General features: G+C 43.5%; 1 protein-coding gene across 7 annotated transcripts in view; it reads right to left on the bottom strand.

Moving 5' to 3' along the window:
• Nucleotides 1-217: 217 nt before the first annotated feature.
• LOC139382193 (neural cell adhesion molecule 1-like) overlaps nt 218-18,026 on the bottom strand; it is a 118,905-nt gene continuing 101,096 nt past the window's right edge. For 2 of the 7 annotated variants that reach the window (XM_071126061.1, XM_071126059.1), the window contains 11 exons: nt 17,809-17,996; nt 17,377-17,473; nt 17,065-17,235; nt 16,167-16,295; nt 15,531-15,545; nt 13,630-13,754; nt 12,925-13,105; nt 6,339-6,531; nt 5,898-6,014; nt 3,577-4,854; nt 2,151-2,727 (listed from right to left, as the gene is read on the bottom strand). In XM_071126061.1, coding sequence (XP_070982162.1) covers nt 2,607-2,727; nt 3,577-4,854; nt 5,898-6,014; nt 6,339-6,531; nt 12,925-13,105; nt 13,630-13,754; nt 15,531-15,545; nt 16,167-16,295; nt 17,065-17,235; nt 17,377-17,473; nt 17,809-17,996 — 2,615 coding nt within the window. In that variant the 3' untranslated portion in view covers nt 2,151-2,606. Of the gene's footprint in view, nt 2,728-3,558; nt 4,855-5,897; nt 6,015-6,338; nt 6,532-12,924; nt 13,106-13,629; nt 13,755-15,530; nt 15,546-16,166; nt 16,296-17,064; nt 17,236-17,376; nt 17,474-17,808; nt 17,997-18,026 lie in introns of all 7 variants that reach the window. The other 5 variants (XM_071126062.1, XM_071126060.1, XM_071126067.1 and 2 more) reach the window with 5 other exon arrangements.

Below are 18,026 nucleotides of genomic sequence, written 5' to 3' on the forward strand. Positions count from 1 at the left end.
AATCAAGGAGTTATTTGATATATTACCTTATCATCAACAAGGACATTCATATAATCTTGCTAAATATATTACATTTGTAAATTGTCACTTCATGCCATCTAGTGCTCACTATTGTATATTACATCTACAAACTCCCATTAGAAGGAAAAGGGCACACTAATAATATAATATCATTGTAGAAAACAATGACTTGCCATAAAAACAATGGTAAACAGCGTGAGGTTCCAAAACCTTGTTTTATTTTGTAAATGGGTTAGTACTCTGACTGTAGACCGCTGAGAGCAGAACGGTCAACTGTGTTTGACCCAGTAAAACCAAGAGGCTCCAGAGATAGGGGACGGGGTGGGAGGATGACAACAGCAGAGGGTTGTATTGTACAGGTTCTGGCATGACTGTCCTATTCCACTGATGTACTGAGGGGAATGATTGTTTACATGAAAGTGGCAGAACAACATACAGTATTAACATTTTGGAGTGTTGTTTTCTTCTGTTGTCAAATTACCACCCTGCCCTCCGTCTCTGGTATTATAAATTCAACAGGCAGCAAGCTCATGATGCCTGCTATTGTACAAAAACAAAATCAATTCAAAGACAACATTACAGAACACTTGAACAACAACTGGAGACTAAAATAAAGCGTTTTATAGGCCTGAACAGACCTCATTCTGATAACTCCCTCACATAACTCAATATGAAACTCGCATTGCCTAAACAAACATTAGGCACGTCTGTTTGGGTTTCTGTTACACATATTTTATAAAGTACCGTTTGTATTCATCATGCCCAAAACTCAACATATCTCCCCAGGCTGTGTTACAGACTGCACTAGACCTCTGTGTGATGGGACATATCAACAACTCTATACTATATACATTTGCTGTACTGTTTTCATAGATACAATATAAAAAGAATATACAGGTAAACCTTTCACGACAAAGCTATGCAGATATTATTGAAAGTGACAAGACAATCCACTGACACAGTCACAGTGCACAAGCTCGCAGTCAGGAGTGGAAAAGAAACCTTTCCATATAGAGTACAAAAACTGCTTTAAAAGATTTTTGCTTCAAAAACACGATTCTAAATGATAAATGTCAGGCATTTTCTTTGTTTTCTTGTGAATATGATAAGATACTCATCATAGTTGATGTTAAAACAAGGAGGTGGTGGTGCTTGGGTCATGATGAGACATTCACTTAGATCACTAAACGTTATTCCCTACAACCTTTCTCTGTGAGAACCACTGGATCGGTTGCACATGGCTCGATCTTGTGTTCCATTGTGAATACCGGTACAATATTCGCTCAATACGTACTTCTGCATTTAGCACAATACAGTATTCATTTCCTGAACCCCCAGGTAAGGCGAGTTGAAGACATCTCATATGATAACTTCTGATACATATCTATGATAATATGGCTTTCTCTGAAACCCAAGCATTCCCAGCACTGTGGGCTGCTAGCTAGAAATAACCCTATCTTCCTTTCTGTCTGTCTCTGTCACTCAGAGCTTGCCTTGGAGCATGGGGAAGTGGTGTTAACCAAATCAATGAACTTCTGTTTGAAACATGAAAACAATCTGTATGATAACCCACTCTAATACAGACATAAAGAGTAAAACAGTCAAATGTTTCAAACAAAACATTAAGAACCATTTGCAAATCAGACATGCAAACAAACTATTCGATGAGACTAGCCATCAAACATTTGAACAATGTAACATGGAAATAATAAAATAATGTCTACATGGTCAATCTCTTCAGTATATATAGACTGAGTGTACAAAACATTATTCTCTTTCCATGACAGGCTGATCAGGTGAATCCAGAAGAAAGCTATGATCCCTTTTGATGTCACTTGTTAAATCCACTCCAATCAGTGTAAATGAACAGGAGGAGACAGGTTAAAGAAGGATTTTTAAGCCTTGAGACAATTGAGACATGGATTGTGTATGTGTGTCATTCAGATGGTGAATAGGCAAGACAAAATATTTAAGTGCCTTTGAACGGAGTATGGCAGTAGGTACCAGGCGCACCGTGTGTCAAGAACCGCAATGTTGTTGGGTTTTCACACTCAACAGTTTCCCGTGTGTATCAAGAATGGTCCAACACCCAAAGGACATCCAACCAACTTGACACAACTGCAGGAGTCAACATGGGCCAGCATCCCTGTGGAACGCTTTCGACACCTTGTTGAGTCCATGCCCCGATGAATTGAGGCTATTCTGAGGGAAAAGTGGGGTGTAACTAAATATTAGGAAGATATTCCTAATGTTTTGTACACTCAGTGTTATGTTCCTGAATAATCCATTGTTTATCCTCACTGAAAACAATTATAACTCTGAGTAGTTGTAAAAACTAGAATTTTGTCTCCTATACCACTTGAAATCACTCAAATGGAATTCTTTAGTGTTCCATGTGTGTAGGGAAACACATCATACGTGAGAATAAAAATGTTTGCACAATCAGATCGTGCTCTAATGAACTCTATTACACAGACACATGTTGCTGTTCTGGAAATGCAGTAAGGGCACTGGAAAGAAAAACTGCTGCAGACTGTAATGAGTGTTGCTGCCGCCGCCATCTTGGATGGGCTGAGGCTGCCCAATCATGCTTTGTTGTCGCTGGCGTTTCTCTGTGTGACATTGTTGTGTTCTGTGGTCACCTCTGACAGGGCTGTCTTCACCTCAGCCTCCTCCGCTTTACTTTTCTCACCTCCAAATATCTTCCTGCAATGGAGAAAATGTTAGAAATGAACAGTCTACCTGCAATGTAATAGAAAAACAACAACATTCCTAAGAAAACCACAACTGCTGCGTTCAAACAAAAAACACCCCAAATATAGACATTTACATTCTATCAGACGCTCTTATCCAGAGTGACTTACAGGATACATTAGGGTTAAGTGCCTTGCTCAAGGGCACATCAACAGATCGTTCACCTAGTTGGCTCTGGGATTTGAACCATCAACCTTTCGGTTGCTGGTCCAACGCTCTTAACCGCTACTTTTCCAATATATATTTAGACAATAGCCATAGGTAGTAATTGTTAGACGATTGATACCAACACAAGTAATATAATTACAGAGCACCTCTGAGTCAAAGTGATAGAGCAGTACTGATTGTCTGTTGCAGTGTCTGCCCTACCATTGAATAGACATTAGGCGGGGTGAGTGAAAGATCTAGTCTTCTGGCCCTATCCCCAGCCTAAGAGCAGTACTAATGCCCGGCACTGTTATTACAAGACTTCCACAACTTCCACAACACACTCTACAAGGGGAACCATACTACTACACAGTACTTTACTACTCTACACACACACACACACACACACACACACACACACACACACACACACACACACACACATCCACTACCATGGCAATGACTACAGCACTTGTCACCATTACACAGGTCTCATTAATTAACAATTATCACCACTGTTACCACAATTGACTACTACAATTTCACTTTACTTCACAAGACACATGGAAAGGTGGAGACTGAGTGATAATAGAATAGTAGACGACTGGGAACACAAAAACATTGACACGTATAAACCTCTAGAGGGAGCCATACTCGTCGTTGAGTGGAGCAGCCTTGGCCAGACTGTCTAACTCCTCCAGAGCTGGGGGGCTTGAGGCCTGGAGGTCTGCCCCAAACCCGTTTCCGTTAGCCAGGGGGGAGGAGGATGAGGAAAGGCCAGGGGCAGGGGAGCGAGTGGGACTACTCTGAAACCTAGTGGGCTCTGCTGGGGGCATGGAGGGGCTCTCAGTCTCCACCCCATTGGTCAACTCTAACTCTATCTCTGGGGCTTGGGGTGCTGTGGTGGTGGGCATGTGGGGGGTCAGGGTGGGTGTTGGGGTGTCGTAGATAGTAGAAGCCAGTGTGATAGTGACTGTGGGGGCAGCAGGTGTGGCAAAGCTCGGGGCAGTGGAAGCATTAGGGGCAGGTGTGGTGGGGGCACTTGTGGGAACTGGAATACTAGTGAGAATGTCTGGGAAAACAGGGGCACATTTGATTGTGTCCTCGTGAACGATAGCAGCAGTTATGTCAGCATTGAAGGCAGTAGTAGGAGTATTAGGGACAGATGTGGTAGTGGGAGTGGGGTCTATATTAGGGGCAGGAGTGGGAGTGTCTTTGGTAGTAGAGTCAGGTTTGTCAGGGTCAGGGACTGGTGTACTAGAGCCCAGGACAGTAGGGGTAACAGGAACAGGGGTAAGAGGGACAGGGGTAACAGGGACAGGTTTAGCAGTGCTGGTGGCAGTAGGAGCAAGTTTAGAGGTGGAGGTGTCAGAGGCTGGGAAAGTGAATGCCATAGGAGCAGGAGAGGGGCTGTCTGGGGCAATAGGAGCAGCTTTCCTGGTGTTTGGACTAGGAGAGGCAGTGGAGGGGGCAAGAGAGGGACTTTCCGGGGCAGATTTCCTGGGGGCCATGGTGGTGGAGTGGGTAGGTGTGGGGCTCTTGGGAGTGGGAGGAGAAGAAGCAGGTCTGTTAGAGTTTCGACGCCTAGGTGGTATTGGAATAGGGGAATTTTTAGGAGATGTAGGGCAATCTGTAGCACTAACAGCAGTGGTATACATTTTGTCCTCTGCTCTAGGAGAGCTGTCTCCTAGAAGGTCTAACAGGGGGGCTACTCTAGCTGTGATGTCAGAGGTGGAGATGAAGGGGGTTGGGGGGGCTGTGTTGGACTCTGGGGTGGGTGCTGGGGCGAGGGCAGACAGGCTACAGGTGAGAGCGGTGCTCTCACTAGAGGGGCTGTCCTGGGCGGGGTCATAGGTTGTGTTGGCTGTGTCAGAGATGGTGGCTACAGACGAGAGGGTATCCAGAGCCAGGGCAGCAGTGTGAGCGGCCAGCCTGGGAGAGAGAGCAGGGAGAGAGCAGAGACACACACACTAGACAGTGAGGTGACTGGGACCCGACGTGGGGACTGGGGAGGAGGGGTGGAGAGGAGGAGCAAGCAGGAGGTTCGGTTAGGGGAGGCATGCAGTTAGATATCACACACACTGAGCAGACAACATCAACCAGAGAGAAAGGACACACAAGGGGGTTCCATGCAGTGAGGCACATCAAATAACAAAGGACACTGTCCATGCACAGACTAACATGGAGAACATGTAGGGTCTAATGAACTAAAAACAGGTATTTCTAATGGAAAGGATCACTACACACAACCACCTGAAGGGTTGAATTGTAACAGACACTCATCTCATGTGACTCCCGTTTTTAATGTCTCAGTTTTTAGGTGGGTTTCATCAAGTTCACCATATACAGGAAAAAACCACAGTGGATCTATCCACGTCTTTGACTGGTAGCGATTCAACCGTGATATCAAAAAGATGAATCTCCCAAGAAATATCCTGAGAAAAAACTATTGTGGCAGCAAAGAAATAAACACCCCTCCCCTCCCCAAAACAAACGCACAAGAAACTACAACACACACAAGGGTTTTTCACACCACATGTTGTTAGACCAGGGCTATCCTTAATGCTGGGTTAAAACTAGTTTAGGGTTAGCTAACCCTCTTTTCACGCAAGCATTTGTTAACCCTGGGCTAAGTGCAGTGTGAATGTGACTATAGAGACGTTTCAACAAAAAGTATAAAAGCATGAGCACACGACGGTGCTATCTGCTTATAGGAATCACAGACATATGTATAAACTAACTGCTTATGCTCAAAAAGTCATCAACATTCCATTAATTACAATGTACTCAAAACTGTGCAGGAATATTGGGATTCTTACAAGAGGAATGTACTGTGCTTTAGCCCAACGACGATATCTGTGTGTGTGTGTGTGTGTGTGTGTGTGTGTGTGTGTGTGTGTGTGTGTGTGTGTGTGATATGTGTGTGTATGTGTGCACCCACATGTGTGTGTGTCTGTATGTCAAGGTATACTCACTCTGGCTCTGTAAGGGGTGTGGTCTCACTGGGTTCCGTGGGTCCTCCTGCGTTGTGATTGGCTGTGCACTCATCCTCTGTCCTCACCTCCACTATCGGTTCTTTGGACTCATCCTTTCTGTGGACACAGAGGATTCTGATTGCTACATAGGCACCACGGCAACAGACTCCAGGACCTCAGTAACACAGAACTACAGCATAATGAGGATGATTAAATGCTTGAACCAGACATTCTCAGACGAAGGTCATCACGTACCCAAAGCTTAGCAAATGAGAACTGTGAAATTGCATCTAAATTGCAAGTATGCAGAGACTCCTTTTTCAGTCTGTGTCAGTGTCACAAATGGCACCTTATTCCCTATGGGCCCTGGTCCAAAGAAGTACACTAGATAGAGAACAGGGTGCCATTTGGGACGCACATATTGAGACAGTAGACACTCACATGAATGCAGCCTTGCCCTGTTCTAGGTTGTGTCCCTTGGCCCCGCTGCCTGGCTTGCAACACAGACACATGATGAGGCCACACTTGTTGGTGAAGTAGCAGGTGATGTCCACAGCCAGGAGCAGCAGGACGAAGGCCAAGATGAGGATCCCTGCCATGATGCCCGTGGAGAGGGCAGACTCCCCGTCTATATCTACAGTACAGACACAGCATGACTCACTAGGAACATATAGCACCACAGTTAGACAGCTGAATGAATGTGGACATACTGTTAGAATATGGAACCATCTGTTTTCTACATAATGGTTTCATAAAACACAGACAACTCACCTGTCATGCACATTGACATAGTGAGAAGAGATCACAGCTTCTAACCAGATGTTTTGTAGACGTTAACTTCATACTGGTACCTTGATGTGCTCAAATTGGGAGATCAATGTCTCCCTGACAAGGCTCAAACAAACATCACACGTGACTTGTACCTTGTCTTTGGAACAGTAAAGGCATCTATCTAAATCACCTGCCCTCTAATAAATGCAAACCCATTAATATGTATTAAATCAACTTTATTTGATATTAGTCATAACCAAAAACACCCGAAGAAAATGCATAATGTGCTTCAAGAGATATTTTGTAAACAACCATGTATGTGTGGCTAGCTAGTGACTACTGTACCACACACAATACATGATCTCTAGCATTATCTGTCCAGTTCCCATTCTAAAGAGAGCACCCTGAATATCAGCTCCTCGGGACTTCTGATTCACTTACTAAAAATAGTATTAACAATTCAGTATTGACTTCAGGGTCTATTTGTAATGCAGTTGTGAAACAAAATAATCACAACTTAATAGTATAAAAGAATGTATTGCTAGTTTTTAAATGACATTTGTAGTTCTTCAGGAATCAATAACACACAATTGACTGCTGCAGTTTCCAACTGTATCCATAATGCTTATATGTATGTCAACAGTGTGTCATAATACAACAATATTAATATTAGCATATTATAATTTGGTACTTTGTTAATTAAATGTCCATGTAAAAATGAATGTTATTAAAAATCTTTACAGTACATACAATATAGTAAGTGGAAAAATAATATACATCCTTTATGTAAACTGTCTGGTACTCACCACCATTCACTCAGTACTCTACCACAGTATTCAAAATAGCATTACCACTCATTCAATACCCTAGTGTTCATTAATGTAAACTGGAGCTCCAATCAGTTCTCTAGTTCAGAGTGCTGCTACTAGCTGTGCTATGTTGCTGAGCGGAGTGGTACAGCACTGACTTGTAGGATACTAGCCTAGTCTGATACTAGCCTAGTCCTATATATGTTTGTGCTGTATAGCTAACTCCTTACTATGGTTGTTGTCAACGACCATAGGAATTAGCTATACTGCACAAACCGATCTGGAACCAAGCTAAACTGATACCAGTGCCTTTGGTTCAGTTCAGTCAATCAGGCTGCTCTATTCTGTAGTTACTCCCCACCCACTGAGAGACATGTGTCTGTCTAGGCAACCATCCAGAGAGACAACCAGCCATGGCAGAGAAAGGATAGCTTTCTTTCCTCTATGTGTGTGTGAGAGAGAGACCAGCATCGCCTCATATAACTAGCTATGAGAGCAGCAACACAGTTACTATGGACATGACGAGGGAGATCAGAGTGTATGTCACAGACGAACAGCCTTGGGTCGCTGCTCAAACCAAAATATTGTCAAAACCAATGGAAAGATGAGACACACAGATTCAGAAAAGAGTCATACGTAATGAGGAGAGTGTTCATGTAGTGACGTCCACCAGGGTCCAAAACCAGGCAAGAGTGCAGAGACATAGGGAGAGAGATAGAGAGAGGGGGGAAGGGGCAGAGACATAGTTAGAGAGATAGAGAGAGGGGGGGAAGGGGCAGAGACATAGGGAGAGAGATAGAGAGAGGGGGGGAAGGGGCAGAGACATAGGGAGAGAGATAGAGAGAGGGGGGGAAGGGGCAGAGACATAGGGAGAGAGATAGAGAGAGGGGGGGAAGGGGCAGAGACATAGGGAGAGAGATAGAGAGAGGGGGGAAGGGGCAGAGACATAGGGAGAGAGATAAAGAGAGGAGGGGAAGGGGCAGACATAGGGAAAGAGATAAAGAGAGGAGGGGAAAGGGCAGAGACATAGGGAGAGAGATAAAGAGAGGGGGGAAGGGGCAGAGACATAGGGAGAGAGATAAAGAGAGGGGGGAAGGGGCAGAGAAATGAAGAGAGGGAAACAGAGTGGAAATGGACAGAAGGGTGGGAAAATGGGAAGAGAGGGAGGAGAGGAGAGAGAAGAGAAAATATGTCAAGTTTGTAAACAAAACTGAATAGAGAACAAAATAAAAAAATTAAAAGTAGTTTTAAACTGACAAGGAGTTAAATCTAGAATCCGCAAACAATAACAATGCCGTCACCCCTTCTGTTTGGGCAAAAAGGGGGCCTAGAGAGGGCTGGGCCGAGAAAAATTGAACCACTCTCAAATTCATAGACAGCCCTATGGATGCATCCATTTTTATTGACCATCCATTGAATCAAAATTATAGTTTAACCATGTTTTAAGGGTATACAGTGTTTGTTTACGTTGTTTACAAACATAGTAAAAAAAAGCTTCTATTTTGGTTTCTGATGGGGTACGACTGTTAAACTAAGCTCATGAGGCATTTATAAGTTATATTCTTCAAGAATCAATTGGTATATATCATTAATGTATAAGTCAAAACATTTATGTAGCAACTAAGGATTCTAGCTTTAAAAAGCAAGTTAAAGCAAAAGCACAGCATGTGAGAGAGGACTACGCCACAAACCATGAGTAAGAAAACTGGGGGTTGAATGGTTGTGAATGGGACGCGTGTTTATCTGGGAGGTGGGTTAGAAGGGAAAGAACAAACAGGAGAAGTGAGGAGGAGGGATAAGTCCTGCTATGTTTCAGTAAAGCACTCTGCATCGCCTGAGGCCTGGTAGGGGTTTGTCGCAGCCTAGCTGTGTAGTGTTGCAACACAGGTGTCTGTGGGTGTCAGTAAAAGCAGTCAGTTTCAGCTAGCTAAGACCTGCTATGGTACAGGAACGCTGCTGTACCAGTTAAGGCCAAACTATATAGAAACAGACTGCATCCACACACACGGACAAAGACCATCCATCTACATACTGTACCCATCACTGTAGTAGGAGAGACCATCCATCTACATACTGTACCCATCACTGTAGTAGGAGAGACCATCCATCTACATACTGTACCCATCACTGTAGTAGGAGAGACCATCCATCTACATACTGTACCCATCACTGTAGTAGGAGAGACCATCCATCTACATACTGTACCCATCACTGTAGTAGGAGAGACCATCCATCTACATACTGTACCCATCACTGTAGCAGGATAGACCATCCATCTATATACTGTACCCATCACTGTAGTAGGAGAGACCATCCATCTACATACTTTACCCATCACAGTAGTAGGATAGACCATCCATCTACATACTGTACCCATCACTGTAGTAGGAGAGACCATCCATCTACATACTGTACCCATCACTGTAGTAGGAGAGACCATCCATCTACATACTGTACCCATCACTGTAGTAGGAGAGACCATCCATCTACATACTGTACCCATCACTGTAGTAGGAGAGACCATCCATCTACATACTGTACCCATCACTGTAGTAGGATAGACCATCCATCTACATACTGTACCCATCACTGTAGTAGGATAGACCATCCATCTACATACTGTACCCATCACTGTAGTAGGAGAGACTATCCATCTACATACTGTACCCATCACTGTAGTAGGAGAGACCATCCATCTACATACCGTACCCATCACTGTAGTAGGATAGACCATCCATCTACATACTGTACCCATCACTGTAGTAGGAGAGACCATCCATCTACATACTGTACCCATCTACATACTGTACCCATCACTGTAGTAGGATAGACCATCCATCTACATACTGTACCCATCACTGTAGTAGGATAGACCATCCATCTACATACTGTACCCATCACTGTAGTAGGATAGACCATCCATCTACATACTGTACCCATCACTGTAGTAGGAGAGACTATCCATCTACATACTGTACCCATCACTGTAGTAGGAGAGACCATCCATCTACATACTGTACCCATCACTGTAGTAGGAGAGACCATCCATCTACATACTGTACCCATCACTGTAGTAGGAGAGACCATCCATCTACATACCGTACCCATCACTGTAGTAGGATAGACCATCCATCTACATACTGTACCCATCACTGTAGTAGGAGAGACCATCCATCTACATACTGTACCCATCTACATACTGTACCCATCACTGTAGTAGGATAGACCATCCATCTACATACTGTACCCATCACTGTAGTAGGATAGACCATCCATCTACATACTGTACCCATCACTGTAGTAGGAGAGACCATCCATCTACATACTGTACCCATCACTGTAGTAGGAGAGACCATCCATCTACATACTGTACCCATCACTGTAGTAGGAGAGACCATCCATCTACATACTGTACCCATCACTGTAGCAGGATAGACCATCCATCTACATACTGTACCCATCACTGTAGTAGGAGAGACCATCCATCTACATACTGTACCCATCACTGTAGTAGGATAGACCATCCATCTACATACTGTACCCATCACTGTAGTAGGAGAGACCATCCATCTACATACTGTACCCATCACTGTAGTAGGAGAGACCATCCATCTACATACTGTACCCATCACTGTAGTAGGATAGACCATCCATCTACATACTGTACCCATCACTGTAGTAGGAGAGACCATCCATCTACATACTGTACCCATCACTGTAGTAGGAGAGACCATCCATCTACATACTGTACCCATCACTGTAGTAGGATAGACCATCCATCTACATACTGTACCCATCACTGTAGTAGGAGAGACCATCCATCTACATACTGTACCCATCACTGTAGTAGGAGAGACCATCCATCTACATACTGTACCCATCACTGTAGTAGGAGAGACCATCCATCTACATACTGTACCCATCACTGTAGCAGGATAGACCATCCATCTACATACTGTACCCATCACTGTAGTAGGAGAGACCATCCATCTACATACTGTACCCATCACTGTAGCAGGATAGACCATCCATCTATATACTTTACCCATCACTGTAGTAGGAGAGACCATCCATCTACATACTGTACCCATCACTGTAGTAGGAAAGACCGTCCATCTACATACTGTACCCATCACTGTAGTAGGAAAGACCGTCCATCTACATACTGTACCCATCACTGTAGTAGGAGAGACCATCCATCTACATACTGTACCCATCACTGTAGTAGGAGAGACCATCCATCTATCTACATACTGTACCCATCACTGTAGTAGGAGAGACCATCCATCTATCTACATACTGTACCCATCACTGTAGCAGGATAGACCATCCATCTACATACTGTACCCATCACTGTAGCAGGATAGACCATCCATCTACATACTGTACCCATCACAGTAGTAGGATAGACCATCCATCTACATACTGTACCCATCACTGTAGTAGGAGAGACCATCCATCTACATACTTTACCCATCACAGTAGTAGGATAGACCATCCATCTACATACTGTACCCATCACTGTAGTAGGATAGACCATCCATCTACATACTGTACCCATCACTGTAGTAGGAGAGACCATCCATCTACATACTGTACCCATCTACATACTGTACCCATCACTGTAGTAGGATAGCCTTTGTCCATAGCGGAGGCAGCCTGTTGTAACACTGAGATAGCAAACTCATAGAGTGTCACTCACAGCTTCGGTGTAGAAGTTTAATTCTAACAGATTCAAAATTGGAAAACAATTGTGCGATGTCTGTCATCATCACAAAAAAACGAACTGTAAAAAACAAACTCTGGGCACTTCAAAAAGAAGTGTTCGTTTGGGTGGTCCTCGCAGACAATACCCTCTTCACATACGCTCTCAGACAGACAATACCCCCTTCACATACCCTCTCAGACAGACAATACCCTCTTCACATACGCTCTCAGACAGACAATACCCCCTTCACATACCCTCTCAGACAGACAATACCCTCTTGACATACCCTCTCAGACAGACAATACCCTCTTCACATACCCTCTCAGACAGACAATACCCTCTTCACATACCCTCTCAGACAGACAATACCCCCTTCACATACCCTCTCAGACAGACAATACCCTCTTCACATACCCTCTCAGACAGACAACACCCTCTTCACATACCCTCTCAGACAGACAGTGGAGAGTTCTAGTTAGAAATATTTAATATTTTCTGCTGCAGAGTGAACACCCATGAACAGCTCTGACCAACAGCTGGCTTGTTCTTCTATATTCTTAATTTTGCTTGCTGAAAACATCTAGACGTCAAATTCCTATTAAGTGTACTGTCAGATTTATGTGGTTGTGAGAACCAAAAAGGCTCCTGTTTGGGACATGTTTGAGTTTGCTGTCTCAGCTGTGCGTGGCAGTGCCAGTGTGAGTGCCTGGTGCCGGGTGCCTGGTGCATGGTGGGGTACCTGGGATGGCAGCGGGTTCTGGAGAGATTCTGATGGTCAGGGTCCCAGGTTGGGACTTCCCCTGCTGGTTCTCTGCCACCACAAATACATCGTACTCCGTGTTCCACTCCAGTCCGCTCAGAACCACATACTCACTGCCACCGGGCAGCCGGATCTCTGGCTTCCAGTCGGCCTGATGCTTCTAAAGGACACACAAAATAGGCCAAGGTCAACTTAATGATACAATACAGTACCTGACAGTCTTTTTTAGGAATGTATTCCTTGAAAGGGCATGGGTACATTAGCACACATTTTTTGCACATGAGAATGCACATTGTTTGTCTACAGCTGTCTACAGTGCCCCAAATCCACTGGTTTATAGCGAACTAGGTATTGTGAGTACTCACTGGTTTATAGCGGACTAGGTAGTAGCAGTACTCACTGGTTTATATCTGACAAGGTAGTGTGAATGAATACTCACTGTTTTATAGCTGACTAGGTAGTGAGAATACTCACTGGTTTATAGCGGACTAGGTAGTAGCAGTACTCACTGGTTTATATCTGACTAGGTAGTGAGAATACTCACTGGTTTATAGCTGACTAAGTAGTGACAATACTCACTGGTTTATAGCTGACTAGGTAGTGAGAATACTCACTGGTTTATAGCGGACTAGGTAGTAGCAGTACTCACAGGTTTATAGCGGACTAGGTAGTGTGAATACTCACTGGTTTATAGCGGACTAGGTAGTGTGTGATGGGTGAGCCTCCATCATCCTGCTTGAGCCAGTTGACTTTGAGGGAGTTGCCTTTTGTTTGGAGTGTTCCCTCCAGCTTAGGCGGTTCAGGTTCACCTAAACAGACACACCGGAGATATCAAGGTTAGTTAGTGAGCTGAAGCAGTCATTCAGAAGATGTAGAATGTGTTACGGCTGGTCAGCAGCTGTTGTGAAACCTTAAACCGGCTTCTCCTAAACCTGTTTCAAAGATGTGGAGAAAGCTGTTAATATTCTGTATGCTAGTGTTCTCCAGATGGCACCATTCCTCCATACTGTTGTGCTAGAGGCACTTGTCTGCCTCTCCATATAAAAGCCCTCATGAACAAGCTGTTAGACTACTGTGGAGTGCTAAAATGAAAGTAGTATTTAAACAGCAATTACACATGATTGGATCGGACCCAGCCACTAGAGGGGGGTGTTTGGGCACAGTAAACTACTTGAGACAAATGACAGTTAGCACAAAAAAGTTATCACAATGCGATAAATCAGTGAAATTGTTAGAATAAATCCCACGTTATATTAGATCAGACAGGGAAGGAACACTTCCTTGCTAAAGGACTGTAAGAGTTCCAGGGAGCTCCAATCAGTCCAGAGAAGGTGACTGGCTACATATGATGGGTTAACAAGACGGAAAATACATGGAAATAAAGGGAAACGTTTGAATTTGTACATTTAGTATTTATGTTATGAATGACTCTCCAGTAAAATTAAGATTCTTCTTGTGAAAATTGGGACTGAAAAGTTACCTTCTGCGGAGTTGACGACATCATCAGCACCATGCAAGCCACATGATGACAGTCACATGAAACGCACGCGTGTGATTGGTTGAAAGGAAAGTGGAAACATGAAAGATATAAAAATAGACAATGTCAACATGGACAGGAAAAACACAGGTATAAGACTTGAAGACAAAATTAAACAAAACAGAAACTGAAGAGTAACACAAAACAACAGTGAACTTTTGACAACACTGAATAGACAAGCAGGGACAAATGACAGGCTTTCCTCTGAGAGAAACTATGACCTGCTACTGCAGCTTATGTTCTAGATTTATATAAATAAAATAACTTTCAAAATATGGTAATAAATGGAAAAGGCTACATCCCAAACTATCCTTCTCCTGCAAGACAAAATGATTGACAACAGAGGAAACGCTGAAGACATACTGGAAATACTGACAGAAAACAGCAGCATTGAAAAAGGAGACAGAAATACAGACGTATTCCTAATACTACTTAGTATTGCCAATACTGATGGACACTGTAGTATCAGTTGTACATGTACAACCAACACATGACATAACAGTAAATGACATCAGTAAATGACCATAGCTTCTTACTGTAGGTACTGTTCAGTAAGAAGAGCAGCAGGTAATAGGGGGTGTTATATGCTATTTGTCTTGGTATAACAGTGTCTAAGTCACATGCTAACTACTCCTAATAACTATCTACTCCCCAATAACCACATAACAAACCTGAGTCCTCAGTGAAAAAATGAAAAATGCCATCTAAGAAATCATATAAAATAAGAGATATCAGGCAAAAACAAAGGCTTTACACATAGCTAGTAATTCTGTACAAATCTGTTATCAGCAATATAATATTCCTGCCGATGAAAGTTATGCAACTATTTAGGTTAGATTGATAAGAGAACAGAAAGGAAAATAAACATAAAGAAATATTTCATGACTGCCAAATCTCAATGGAAAAGATGCGTAAGGCAGAGCGACCATAAAGCCGCAGCAAATCCAATGACTGTATACATAAAACACTGGAGCAAGACTGTTTTGAAAACAAGTTCAAAGTTCAAACTAATATTCAGAGTGAGTGTGTATAATGATGAGGCACTTACTTGCGTAAGAATAACCTGAGCGGTCCAACAGAAAAACAGACGAGAAAAATGAATAAACAAAAAACTACACAACAAGAGTATGACACAAGAGAAAAACGAAAGAAATGAAACTAGCCAGGCTTTGTGATAGCAGCATCAAACAGCAAATAATAATCAGAATGTCCTCGGATACCAAACTATCAGTTCAACTCTACACATGCATAATATTCCTGAGTTAGTAAGGGGCAGACATTCCACTTCCAGTCACATGACAAATCAAATCAAATTTGCAACCAGCAGGGGGCACTCAATGGTAAAGAGCGAGAGAGCCGGAGAGAGTGAGGGAGAGAGTTAAAACAATGGTTGTCATCATCCAAGCAGTGAGAATTCAAGCCAATTGTGCAGTACAAGCCTTGTCATAGATTTTCAAGCACAGCATAGGGCAAATATGTCTGATCTAAAGGTTCTAAGCCAGTGCTGACCAATATGTCTATGGTGGAGCTGGCAAACAGGCTGTACAAACATGGCTGATTCATTCTAATGGGGAGGTGCAATGGGTGGTGGCAAGGTGAGGTAAAAGGGGTGTTGTGGAAGTGAGAAAAGAGGTGTGAAGTTTGTGTGTGTGTGTGTGTGTGTGTGTGAGAGTGAGTGACTTACGGACAGGCTCTGTCTTGAAGACCACAGCGGGGCTAGTTTCACCCTCTCCCTTGCCATTGATGGCTGACATCTTCACCTCATAGTTGGTCTCAGGCTTCAGGCCTGTGATGGTTACTTCACTCAGAGCTCCTGAGGATACAATTGAGAAGTACAAATACTGACACATCCACAACCGACTCTGCATTCAGACAGAAATTGTCAGAGACGCCAGTCACCCAAGTCATAGACTGTTTTCTCTGCTACTGCACGGCAAACGTTTCCTGGAGTGCCAAGTCTAGAACCAAAAGGCTCCTCAACAGCTTCTACCTCCAAGCCATAAGACTGCTGAACAATTAATCCAATGGCTACCGGACTATTTACATTGATCCCCTCCATTTGTTTTGTACACTGCTGCTACTCGCTGTTTATTATCTATTCATAGTCACTTCACCCCTACCAACATGTACAAATTACCTCGACTAACCTGTACCCCCGCACATTGACTCGGTATCAGTACACCCCTGTATTTAGCCTCGTTATTGTTGTTTTATTGTGTTACTTTTTACTATTTTTTTTACTTTTGTGTATTTGGTAAATATTTTCTTCTCTTTTCTTGAACTGCACTGTTGGTTAAGGGCTTGTAAGTAAGCATTTCACTGTAAGGTCTACATTTGTTGTATTCGGCGCATGTGACAAATAAAGTTTGATTTGATTTGACAAGTAACAAGGATGCAATTATTACAGACAACTTTTTATTTTATTCTCATTTGAGGATAAATAAAACCAGCTGAATTATTATATTGGATGGATGTTTCATTAAAAAAGGCCAATGATTGAGAAAAATAAACAAATTTAATTTTGTTATCCCCTCACATACTCTCTTTATCCTTGTAGTCCCCCTCCCTGCCCCTGTACTCACCTCCTTGGACGTCATAGACCATCTGCACCCAGCTGCCCCTGCCCACAGTCTTCCATTCAGCCCGGTACCGGAGGACGGGTACACCCCCGGTGGCGTCAGGCTCCTGGAACTCCACCCTGGCTGAGCTGGAGAACGGCTCCACCTCCCCGAGGGACGGGGCTGACGGGACATCTAGAGAGGAGAGGAATCACACATAAAAGTACTCATTTAAGAACAGTATATTTCATTTGATGCCAACATTAAATATTAGATTCACAATATAGAAGCATGATGATTTTGGATAATTAGCTACAGATTGTGATTATGACTGACCAGCCTGAATGAGGAGAAACTCCTTGGATTCTGTGCCCATCTCATTGGCAGCAGTACAGTTGTAGCTCCCGAAGTCATTCTCAGACTCTGGAGTGACCTGGAACAGAGGAGAGAATCGATGCAATGAAAGAAACTCAGGGCAGCAAAGTATTACAAACATAAGGTGACTAGATGCTTGAGTCAGTTTGTTCCACTGTTGTTTGTCCATTAGAGATGCCTATTTTAGTCCTCTGTCTCTGTGCTTCCCTCTACTGAATAATGAAAACACACTCAGTCTCCCCACAGTGGAACTGGGGGAGAACCCTGCAAATACTAGCTGTCACACATTAAATCTTTATGACATGTGGAGTGTTCTTAATTTAGTGTGTGTGTGTGTGTATTCGTGTGTGTCTGTGTGCTCATGCATGTGTGTGTGTATCTGCGGGTCTCTACCTCCAGGTAGCTGGCTGTGGGGCTCTGGAAAACCTTGGCTTTGGTGACGTTAGCGTTGGGAAGCTGAAACCCGTCCCTCAGCCAGAGCATGGACACGTCACTGGGGTGGGCCAGGACCTCACAGCTGATGTTAGCTGCATTCCCCTCCCAGGTATACACTGTCACTGAGCCCTGGATCTTAGGAGCATCTATGGAGGAATGAGCCAGCAACGTGAATA

This window comes from Oncorhynchus clarkii, chromosome 24 (genome assembly GCF_045791955.1).
Source record: "Oncorhynchus clarkii lewisi isolate Uvic-CL-2024 chromosome 24, UVic_Ocla_1.0, whole genome shotgun sequence".
Classification (NCBI taxonomy): domain Eukaryota; kingdom Metazoa; phylum Chordata; class Actinopteri; order Salmoniformes; family Salmonidae; genus Oncorhynchus; species Oncorhynchus clarkii.